The 12,935-nt window shown below is 34.6% G+C and overlaps 1 protein-coding gene across 3 annotated transcripts in view; it reads left to right on the top strand.

The window, feature by feature from the left end:
- The window catches only part of LOC126829729 (transcription initiation factor TFIID subunit 1), a 51,307-nt gene that overhangs the window by 31,739 nt on the left and 6,633 nt on the right, over positions 1-12,935 (top strand). For all 3 annotated transcript variants that reach the window (XM_056102781.1, XM_056102783.1, XM_056102780.1), the window contains exons 37-38: positions 10,734-10,886; positions 12,082-12,202. In XM_056102781.1, coding sequence (XP_055958756.1) covers positions 10,734-10,886; positions 12,082-12,202 — 274 coding nt within the window. The remainder of the gene's footprint in view (positions 1-10,733; positions 10,887-12,081; positions 12,203-12,935) is intronic.

Below are 12,935 nucleotides of genomic sequence, written 5' to 3'. Positions count from 1 at the left end.
TGGACTTTGCCCCCTTGACCTTGGACTTTGCCCCAGCTTTGCCCCTCCAATCACCGACGGCTGGCGCCGCCACTGGTGTTCTGGTGTAGTTGACTGTAACAACAAGTCAAATAGAGAGCCAACTTATAATAGGGTTCTAGTCTCACACTACCTTTTGTTTAGTTAACCATAAATAATACCCACAGTACTCAGACATTTTATACATCTGTCAACAATTCTGCTAAACCTAAAAACAATAATCACATCACTCACACATCCCACAGCAATTCTACCCTTTTTCCTATCATTTTTAGTGTTTGCAATAATAAAAAGATGAAACGTAATAAAGGAGAGTAGTCTCCCTTTTCATAGTTCACAGCTTTAGTTATTAATGCGACGTTGATATCAGCTTCTGATATTCATTGTTAAATACCAACATTATCATGAATTTTACATGACTATCTCTTTTTCATGGAATCCCATTTTTCCCCTATAGAACCCCTCTGTGGATCACTTTGGCATCAAAGACCCGCCCTTAATTATATAACAATTTTATGGACCCCTAAGGAGTCTGTCAACCCCAGTTTAACATAACTTGACTGTCATTTTCCATGGATCCCCACTTTCCCCCCAATAGATCCTCTGTATGCACCACTTTGGCATCGTTGGACATTGACCGCATAATTATAAAATTATTCAACGTTTTCTGTGGACCCCAGGTTAAGATATTTGCCATAATATAATATTTACACACATTGACCTGTAAATTAATTGGTCAACTTGTAGACTTTGTTTTAATCTTCGTTACCAATCTCTGTCAATAAAATCAATGACATTTCTAAAAGTATGATTTATAAATTGTATTTATTCAGGATGTAATATTGATGTGTGATTTATTATAATTTGCGTCAGGATGTAAACTCTTAATCTAATAAGTTATGCATCTGACTAAATAAACATCCTGCTAATTGTACAAGTACAGTTTGTATATCTGGTCGTAGTAATTTGTTATATATATGGATTATAATGCTTACTGTCTGTCTAGTAAAGATTCTTTAGGCAACACAAATAAAATAACTTGTTTCTCGGGCACCGCCCGCACGCAAAATTGGTTGCGCGTGCAGTCTATTTATTAGTCTTGATGAAAAAAAATAAATATGTAACGCCCGCCCGCACATCGACAAGCAAGTCGTAAAAAAAATATCCCGCATGTACCTACATCCGCCATACATGTATATCTATTCAAATGTATTAAAACTGATTCAGATGAACATGCTGTCTTTTTTATCCGAACAATGGCGAAGTTTGGCAGATTTGCCTTTTTTATTGATATCGAAAGAACCTCCATTTTGTATCACGTGATATTAATTACCTCCCCTGATAAACTAGAATTTGATTCGTGTTAAAAGTCATTGGCGACAATATTTCAATCATTCGATCGTAATCGGCTCATTATTGCCGGCTTCAGTCGGTCCTTGTTTGGAAAATCCTATTGATAAAATAATGAACCGTAGAACAGGTTAATTAATTATAGCTAAGAATACGATACGATGACGATAGTCGTCATAATGCATACCTTAGAATCTGGGTCATTATTAGCACATTTACGGTAGTTTCGATAATCCGGAAAATAATAATTGGATTACCGATTTGATGGTTTTACTGACCAGTTGTTAGTTAGATTTAAATAGTCATTCAATATAAACACCGGATAGAACACCGAATATCCTGAGAAACACACCGAATATCCCAAGAAACAGTATTTCCGGCAATCTCCAATACCGATGACACGGTGTGACATGCATTGGTTGGAATTCGGTAAATAATTATAAATAAACCGGCGATACTAGATTTAGTTTTAAATACTGTTTACCATGATTATTATTTTTGATACACCTGGTGAAAGAGGCTTAGTTTTTAAAAATATTGTTGTCTTTATGGAGGGCTATTACATAGTCGTATGGAATTTTATTTTAAACCAATTTCAATTATGTGAATTAAATATGGAAAATTATTTTCCTTTCAGTCAGTGTTCAGTCTCAGTGTTTTAGTAGACTTGATTTTGGGTTTATGTTTTAAGTATGTACAATAAAGTTGAATATAACGGAAAGCAAAAACGTAAACAAGTAATGACTTTCTCATTTAAAAAAAAAAAAAAAAAGAAAGACCGCCCTCCCGCCCCAACAATTTTCAGCAATAGCCAAATTTTATTTTGCACCATCAATGAGTAAAAAAAAAAAAGAAACCGCCCTCCCTCCCTACAGTTTCAGCTGTCAGTTGCCCGAGAAACAAGACATTTATTTTGTGTGGCCTTATATCTGAATTTATGTATCCTATATAAATTGAGTAAAGAGAGGATGAGGTGGGGGCGTCGGCATAACTTGATGCTGTTATGATGAATAAACCACCTCTAGTTTCAACTTAAAATAGATTTTGTACTACTACTACTGTAACCGAGTGTTTCTAGCACAAATTTCTTTCACATTCATTCAATATCAAATCTTTGTTTAAAGATTCGTAAAAATTGTCTAAAATCACCCAAAATCATCCAATTTGTACTTGTGTCCAGTTTAGAGCTGACTGATTAATTCTGATAAAGAGTGTCCAATTTACAAGTATTTATTTTCTTGACCACCGTTCAAAAATTAATAATTATACATCACCAATCAATTGGGTTGTTTTTTTTTTAACAATGATCGAGAAATTAAACGCTTGTAAATTGAACACTCATTATCAAAATTGAATGGTCAGCTTTAAACTGGTCACAAGTACAACATTAGATAAATTTTGGTGATTTTAGACAATTTTTACGAATTTTTAAACAAAGTTTTGATATTGAATGAATGTTAAAGAAATTATTGCTAAATACAGAAGATTAAATGATACGCAGGTTACAGCACTTGAACTGCTGTTGAGTGGGGATATTTTAAATAATTTATATAAATTGAGTTTAAAAAAAGGGGGGGGGGTAGGACATAACCCGATGTTATGATGAATAAACTGCCTTTCATTTTAACTTAAAAGGACATATATAGCTCTATTCTTTCAAATATAAAAACATAGAGGACAATGGGTCTAAAAGCACATATTAAGTTAATACAAATGTATATAAAGTGATTTACATCCAAGTTTTGAGTTTTTTCTATTGCAATTTCTGATCAATTATGTTCTGTGAAATATGTGAAGAGTCCAGATTAAATGGCAGTTGTTTACACCTGCTTACCGGTAGTCCACTCTACACGTTTTTATTACCGGTATGTCATTTGTGAATCAGCTATTACTTGTGTTATTTGTAGGATATATTTTTCTTTGTTCGTTACAAATTACGCCCAAAACCATAAATGCACGACTCGTGTACCTACTGATTTTTAAAATGTTGATTGTGTCTTAAAAATTAGATATTAGGATCCCATACTTTCAGGGCAAGATAACATCAATATTGATTGAAATGGACCAATATTAAATTCTAATTCTTTTTTTTACTTTTGAATTTTATGGAAAATATGGAGTTAGAGGTTTACCTCCTTTAAAATCTATTTTGTACTACTGTGTTGAGCAGGGATATTTGAAATATCTTATATAATGAAGTCGTAATAATGTTATGTTGCTTTATTATTAAATGGATTATTGTATGGATTATTATACTTACTGTCTGTCTCGCATAGATTCTTTTTATTACAGACAAACCTAGTATTTGTTCATGTTATTTAATAAGCACATCGACAAACTAGAGTCTAATATCTATGTTTTACTGGGGAGCCCCTTATCAGTGGTGCACGACAGGGGCCCGGACAAGGGGACAGCGTATATAGTCGTCCGTATGGAGCAAAAAAACAAGGTCTTGTGTACACATTGGGGTGCCTGTGAAAGAACCCTTGGCAGTTGGAATTCAATATAAGAGTAAGCAAAATTTCTCTCATAGCACACTGTATGGCGTGTATGGTGTCTGCGCGTATTCATTAGCTCAGTTGGAGCAGAACAGTTATGTGAAATAAAATGGGGTTTAATGCCCTAATTTTTTTCACCGACTTGGCAGATGAAGATGGTCTATTATCTATTATTAACCTTTTCATTAAACTACGTAATACATTAATTACATTCCATAAAAGTTTTGTGTTTATTCAAATTTGTTCAATTACCATGTCATCTAAATTATTTCATTTTGCTTCTGCTGTCATAGATTGTTTAATGATTTGTGCAGAAATAATTCTCATATATCATTGAAAACTAGTAGATTGTTTAATGGATTACACAAGGATATGTTATGGAACTATTCTACAAGTAGATTGTTTATATTCTTGTTACACAAGGATTACCGTAATCAGAATATGATCAAAATCTCATTTAATTTCTGTACTGTATACTTGTTCCATTAAATCCTGAGATTGGAGACTGTTTGGCTGTCTTATCCTCTACACATCTCCATCGCTTGTAATAACCGTAATAAGTCAGTAAATCAAATTGTGTAAGCCGTTGCCAACGGCTAGAATGACAACCGGGAGATCTTCATCAACACGATATTAGATAGACAATTGATGCCACAAGGCAATCAAGTAGATTTACGTTACCATTTCAACTGCTTAACATAATAATCGTCAATAAGATTATTTCCAAAAGTGTTTGTTTTTTAAAGGAGCAACATGAGATATGGTTCACAAATATACTGAATTTTAAAGATATTTAAACACTGTTATTGCATTGTATTAGATATAAAATTACAATATTCTAGACTAACAGGCAAAATATATACTTCTAGTAAAATAGTCTTACCAACAAACTTCTTCATCAATCAAATCCAGGACGGAAGCTACGGTGGCTCAGAGTAAGACACTGGCTCGCTAACCTGAAGGTTCTGTGCTCGATCTCAGCATTGGCAGAGAAAGTTCATCAGGAGTCTCTGCCGTGGTTCACTCTTGTCAATGGTGTAGGACAGAAGGGCTGGCAAGGGACAATGTATAGTCGTTTGGATGGAACAAAAAAAACCCCAAAAAACAAGGTCCAGTGTACAAATTATGATCCACATAAAAGAACTCTTGGCAGTTAGAACTCGAGATAAGAGTCCAGGCAAAATATCCCTTATCATAGCACACTGTATGGTGTATGCCTGTCTATTAGCCCAGTCGGAGCAGAATAGTAGGACGTTAAACTCCATTTCATTTCACCATTGTGTCCCTTTAAAATCCTCACATAAAATTTATTCTTATTGTCCTTTTAAATTATATGCTGATTCAGTCTTCATTAGCCCAGTCGGAGCAGAATAGTAGGACGTTAAACTCCATATCTTTTTCATTTCACCATTGTGTCCCTTTAAAAACCACGCATAAATTTTATTCTTATTGTCCTTTTAAATTATATGCTGATTCAGTTATTTTATATCTTTAGAGGTAATTTGATAAATTACTGTTTTATAGATTTATGATTTGGTAAATAATCAGATAATTTTACGTCACGAGACGTTCAGGAAGTGGGAGAGAAATGGCTAATTTAAGGATTTGTTTTTTTAATCTGGTGATAAGTGAGCGTGGATTAACAAATTTAATGTAGCATATAGAATTATTTTACAAACACAAATTGACAGAAAATAAAAGACAGAAGGAAATGAGGCAATCAGCATGTCTCTGATATTGCATTGAGATTATAGAGAATTTTTCTTATTCATGATGGTCTTTAAAGTAAGCATGTGCCATTTGCATTTTTCGCTGAAATATTAAATTTCTCGCTGCCTAATCCACACTAATATGATTATTTGATATTTGATATAGAAAATAAAATCAAAATAGATAATGTCCCGGCTTGGATTCAATCAGATTTAAATAGGCCTCACAATAATTTATAAATGTTCGTAAACAACAAAATGGCGACAGGGTTATTACATAGCGAGGCAGCATAGATCGATGAGATTTCAGTTCCAAATATCTTTGTAAATACTAAACAGAAATAAACTATTTTTTAACTGCTTTTCCTTGTAGAGATACATCTTTGACAATATTGTAGCTTGCATTTGATTCTGTAGTGTTAAAATGGTGCATCATAACTTTTAAGATCCATTGATATTAGGGGCTGTGTGACAGTTGATTTTACTTGAGAAACAAGATTTCAAGAATATTTATATTGTTATGGCGTTCTACAACATCCCACTGTTTACATTGTTGCTGCAGTTTTTTTCAGCTGGCTTTTTCCTCCCAAAACGTTTTGGACTAAGTGGAACATGCAAGATTAGATTTTTTGCATTTCTAGTTGAGCAATGTGATTCTGACTTATGCACAAGGGTAGACCTTTGTTTTTCTTCCCATTCAAACAACATTAAACCCCATATCATTTCGTTCCTGGTTTCGAATCCCCGGTTGTACGTGACAAGGAGTAGGGTCGCCTGTCCAACCTCGTGGGTTTTCTACGGGTCCTCCAGTTTCCTCCCACTGCTAAAGACCCCTATGCGCAAGCGAATTATTGAAATAAAATTAAACCATATGTTAGTCCCGAAATGACCTAGTTTGTGTCGAGTGGACGTTAAACCCCATTTCTCTCTCTCTCTCATTTCGTTCCATTCATACTCTCGGACTGTTGGGGTCGTGCATCGATAAACTTTTGGGTTAATATTTGAAGATGGCATATACTTACATGCGGGGTGATTCAAAATCAAAGATTATGTACCGTCATGTACGTTTCGGGCAATATTTTAATATCGATCTACTTTTTAAAAAAAAAAAAGAAAAACCTGAAATCGATTTATCTGTTATGAAAATGCTGCAGGATTTGTGTACCTAAGACTTTAATTCTCATTGATTTGAATTCTTTCACCATTTTTTCCGGGTTCTGAGTGCGTTTGTTTTTTTTTCTCTCATAATCTTAGCCAATCAATCTTGTTGACATGTTCTTTGTGACAATTACCTGAACTTGAGAAATTATGTGTATCAAGACTTCATAGCCATTACGATCGTATTGACAAATAATGCAATTCTTGTCAAGGTTTGACAAGCGAAATGAATTGCTTGTTAATTTGGTCGAAGACTACAACAATGTGTACAAGTCTCAATGCAGATAAAAACTGAAATAGCAAGATTTTAATGAAAGGTATTCCATCTTACGGTAGGTTTTTATTTAAAGCATTTTATGATATTTACATAGGTTTAATTGAGTAGCGTTTTATTTTTTTTTAGCAAGTTATGATATTTACGTATGGGATTAATTGAGTGTGATAACCATTTGATTTGTTGATTTAACAGTGATTGGTTCATTGATGTTTGATGGATGTGGGGTTGGGCAGTCTAGTGGTTTAACATGTGTGAAACCATAAAGTCATGATTGAGTCAAGTGGTGTGGTTTCAACAAGGGGCGGGGCGCATCCCACAACTACATGCAAGCAAATTATTGAAATAAAATTGAACCGTATGTTAGTCTCAAAATGACCTAGTTTGTGTCGAGAACGTTAAACCCTTTGATGGATTGTTGGCAATGGTATTTATATACCAGGATTACAGAACTTAAAGGTTTCTTTGTTTCAAAATTCTGTTAAAACCGCTAATCAACAGTAAAATAAAATTTGTTTAATATCCTGTGGCTCAGAGAATAAGACGCTGGTTTGCTAGCCTGGAGGTCGCGAGTTCGATCCCAGTGTTGGCTGAGAAAGTTCTTGAGGATTTTCCGGCATGGTTTCCCCTTGTCAGTGGTTTAGGACAGAGGGCCTGACAAGGACGACTGTCTAGTCGTTCACATGGGATGAAAAATCAAAGTCCTGTGTACATATTGCCAAGCACGTAAAAGATCCTAGGCAGTTGGAATTCATTATATAAGAGTAATCCGTAGCGCTGCTGTCTGGGCAAAATTTCCATAGTACACTGTATATCCTGTCTTCATTGGGGTTGCCTCCCAGCCTCACGCATTTTCTCCGGGCTCTCCTTCCTTGACTCATAAAAAATCATTCGTGCAAATAAATTATCAAATTAAGATTGTACCATATTGTTACTAGTCCCGAGATGGCCTAGTTTGTGTCCTAGTTTGTGTCAGTGAATGCTAAACTCTCTCTCTCTCTCTCTCTCTCTCTCTCTCTCAATAAAGCAATAAATTAAAAGATTAGAGTTGGGTAATAAATCAATGTAAAAGAAAGGCTGCATTAATCATAGTCCACATGTAGTAAGTGATTTCTACAGGTCTGGTTGATACAAATTATACTGGACAATCTGTACTCTTATATAGTCATCTTAACCTGAATTGTCCTCAATCCTATAATTATTCTTCCTATCATATTGTAATTATTGTCCCTATTGTCTCACTGTATAATTGTCCTACAGTTAATGAGATATTGTCTGATGCTTTTCAGAGAAAGCAGGGACTATTAAAATGGGTTCATCCATCTGTCTCAAATTTTTTCACAGCGGTAATGTGAAAGCCTTCCTTTAACTTCCTGGATTATTGCCGCTGATAGTACAAAAAATTGCATTTTCAGCTTGTTGGCCTGCTCAAGGGAACAATTTTGTCTGATTTTTATGCAACCTAAAATATATGTTTATATCACAAAGATCTTGGTTCCTTTAGATATTGACACCTGATTATAGCCCTTGATTGTTCGAAAAATTGAGTTATTTACTAGCTTGTTCGTCCATATCTTGCAAAATGTGGGCATATCTTGCATGACAACCGCTTGTTATTCTTGTTGTAACATTGTCATTATTCTCCTGAACTTACTAATGATTATCCTATAGATATGTTTTTATACGAAACATAAAAACTACATACATGTATATGAACTGTCTTCATTAGCCCAGTCAGAGCAGAACATTAAAACCTTAAATTCCTTTTCATTTCATATGAAACAAACTTTAACATCCAATAATCGTTACAAAATTATGGACAGGCCAATTTTAATCTTAAAAAAAAAAATAATTACATGTAATACACAGAAAGTGGATACAAAAACAAACAATATGGAAACCACTTAAACATGTTCATTAAGTTACAGATCAGGAGCAATTAATCAATTTTTTTCAAAGGCATATTTATAGTAATTGAACTGGAATACACAGACTATGATTCTATGTAATATAATTACTGTTTATTACTAAGTGACTTTTCAACTAGGTTTCTCTAGTCATTATCAAGTAATGATTTAATATAACAAGACACTCTATAAATGTAAAAAAAACAATACTTGATTAATACTGACCAACCAGAGACACCCTTACTACATTGATATCCCTGCATCGCATTACAAAAGTCAGATAGACATTAATCAGTTTAATATAAATAGTAATTGTCTTTCATGCTGTGTGTGTCTTTATATTTAGTTTTGGAAAGAATTCTAATAGCCATTGTAGTTCAAAGACAGTTGCAATCTTGTGTGGAAGATTACTGACCTTTAAGTTAACACCCACTATAGTTCTATGTGTGACATCACATTGTATGGTGCCGATGAGATGTGTCTTGTTTACAACAGACGTAGTAATACAACTTGTCTTAGCAGAATTGGTGTCTTTTACACATTTTACGCCCTCGTTTGCTATTTTACGTACCCATTTACACTACTAAATAGGAAATATCTTTCATCCAGATATACCTCCAACTGCTTCTGAATAATTTAATATACAGATGAAATTAGTGAGTGCTTATTAACTCGTCCCGATGTCATCACATTAAGTGATAGCAGACATTTACTGCTGATCAGTTTGAGACATTTAGTATTATATGATCAGATTTGTTACTTTTAGAAAAATCCCTCGTATTTCCCATAATTTGTCTATCAACGAGAAAAGAATTAAACTTGTCAAGGCAAGCAGTGACAAGAGTATGCATGTACATGTGAATTTTAGAGTCACGGTGGCTCAGTAAGACTTTGGCTGGCTAAACTGGCGTCCCTACATTGGTTGAGAAAGTTCATAGGGATTTTTAGGCGTGGTTTCCCCTTGTCAGTGGTGCAGGACAGAGGGCCTGGCAATTGACAACGTAAAAGAACTCTTGGCAGTTGGAATTCGATATAAGAGTAGGCCATAGCGCTGCTGTCCAGGCAAAATTCACGTCAAAAGTGCACTGTATGGTGTATTCTCATTTTCATTAGCCCATAGTAGGAACAGAACAGTAGGACGTTAAACCACATTTCATTTCACAAGTGATTTTGTTCCTTCAAGTGAAATTTATATATTTTCTGATTCTCCCCCCAAAACATTCCAGCTCTTTATTATTAAGAACAGTTCATTCATAGTTTTTAGTTGGTGCTTTGAAGAAGTGGTCGGTCTCCAACTTCTTAGGTGGATTAGGTTGGGCAACCCATTGGTTGAACTCCTTCACTTTACATCATAGACTTGCACAGAGACTAGGAGTTGTGTCCATTTGTTTTCTCCCACTGCTAAAGAACTTCTTGGGGTTATTGGACTAATTATATGAAGATGTCAAATATTTTAAGATCTCGTTTAAGATTCAATCTTGCTGTGATTCTGGAGAACATCAAACCATTAATACCTTGAAATCATTTAGAAACATCATGGGTTTTCATAACTCCTTGTTTCACATAAAAACTGTATTTTTTTTGGTGAAATATTGATTTGCAGGAAAGAAATACATTATTAGTTTCTTTCTGGATTGCATGATTTTGCTTTTGCATATGGAAATATAGATAATTATTTACTTTAAATGTCAACATGTGTTTTACACATGAGGAGAGACATGCATTGTGTATCTGACAGAAAGAATATATTATCCAAGATTACGGCATTCATTGAGTACGTCTGAATTAAGTTTTACTATAATTATATTCTTTTCTTCAGAACTGTGAACGTCATAAATACCATAATCGTGATGAATTTATTGAGGATGTGGAGTTGATCTACACGAATAGTTTGACATATAATGGTGCTAATAGTACATTCACTGCCGCTGGTCGCAAAATTGTAGAAATAGCAAAAAATAATATTCAAGAGGTAAGTACAATAGTTTATTTTTAACAAGTAAAATATTAAAATAACGTGCTTGATAACGTCAAAAGGATACTTGTTGAACCATTGCTCTATTACAGTTGCTAGTGATTGTTATCTATGTTACGTCAATCAATGTTCTCATATCACCAAATGCCTAATGCTATGGGCAGACGAGCGAAGCGTATTTTTTTGCATGATCGCGCCGATTAAAATTTGCCAGTGTGTTTTTACGGCCGATCATGAATGGGCACACATACCATTCTGCAAGTAAATTATGTCGATCATGTGACTTGTTTTAAATGCCGATAGCTGTGGTAGCTTGCTATATATTTGCTAAAAATAAAACCCAGAATACTTAGATGGGCTCGTTAGACAAATAAAAACTTGTGGTACAGGAGTTAGATTCCACGCTTCAGCAGTGGAGGCAGACATTTTGAGATCATGTGATATCAAGTCTAGGATGACGTTTAAAAATTGTAGTAGTGAACTTTGATCCCAATTATTTAATTCAGGGGCGGATCCAGGAATTTTTGCAGGAGGGGGTTTGCCAGGTTCCTGAGACAATGTACCTCCCCCCCCCCCCTCCTGCATGGTCTCTATCGTCATTTTGGAGTATATACATACACATTGAGCTTCTTAAACAGAGAAATTCAACACCTCATTTGACGTCAATTTTTATTATGAATTAATACAATGACATTGTGATTCAATTTCATGGATGCAAAGCATTAATTGTGATATCACATAATGTCTATATCATTATCTCGTGCTTTGACTGCCCATCCTGTCCCACATCTGACGATAAAAGATAAAGCACACAGTCGATAAACTTTTCTCATAAAAAGTGTTGATTTACAAAAAATTTATGCAGCTGAATTCGCCCCCCCCCCCTCTGTATCCGCCCCTGTAATTCCAACCCGTTTTTCACCTTGGTAATATTATATCTACTGAAAGAGATCGGTTTCAGATGAGTTATTTGCCCCTGAGTTAGAAATTGGAATCAGACCAGTTATTTGATAATCTCGCTTACTAACATGGATGTAACAGACTTTATGCATACACTTAGTCATAATTTGATGTTACTTGTATTATGCTGCTATGAAATTCACATCACTTGTTTGTACCTGGGTGCATTTTGGCGTGCACGTAAAAGAACCCATGACAAGTCGAATTCAACAATATTTTTGTTTTATTGTAGAGTGATGATCATATCAATTCTTTAGAAACAGCTATTAGAGGTCGTCATGAAGCTCAGTTAGAATATGCTGATACTGATAGTGTTATAACAGGATCTCTTAATCCGGATGATAGTATGCTTGGTAAGCTCTCTCTCTCTCTCTTATATATGTAGTTAATAGAAGGATACCACCGTGGGGTGGTAGTCCATACCCACCAAGCCTGTAACTCCTCAGTCACAGCTACCCATATACACCAAGTTTCAGCCTCGGGAACAGCCTTGATTGTAGCCACCAACCCTGAACAGACAGCCAGATAGATATAGTTGATGTAATGTTTTTGAAACATATGTGAAGTGAACCTTGCACTACAACTTGTGTATCATGTAGTTGTGCTGTTTTAGCAGTAGTTTCTGTATTTAATGTTTAGTTTCAAAACCTTGTTGGAAAACTGTTCAAATTTGTTGAGAATCATAGACAACTATTTTGTTTCTACTGTCACATAGTTTAGATTAGTCTGATTAGATTAGATAGTGAGTGTTGGGTTTACAAATTTTTACTTTCTCAAAAGGTGTTGAGTAATTAACAGAGTAATTGATTACTCAAGAAACTAAATAGTTATAAACCCCATACTCATTATCTAACACTGTAACCCGGTATCATTTAATCTTGTGTATCTAGCACTAATTTCTTTCACATTCGTTTAATATCAAATCTTTGTTTAAAAATTCGTAAAAATCATTTAAAATCACCAAAAATCATCTAATTTGTACTTGTGTCCAGTTTAAAGCTGACTGATTAATTTTGATAATGAGTGGCCAATTTACAACTATTTAATTTATCCTGACCACTGGTCAAAGATTAATCATTATGCATC

This window comes from Patella vulgata, chromosome 8, assembly GCF_932274485.2.
Source record: "Patella vulgata chromosome 8, xgPatVulg1.2, whole genome shotgun sequence".
NCBI lineage: Eukaryota > Metazoa > Mollusca > Gastropoda > Patellidae > Patella > Patella vulgata.
Note: the sequence above shows the minus strand (reverse complement) of the source record. Positions and strands in the feature narration are given on the sequence as shown.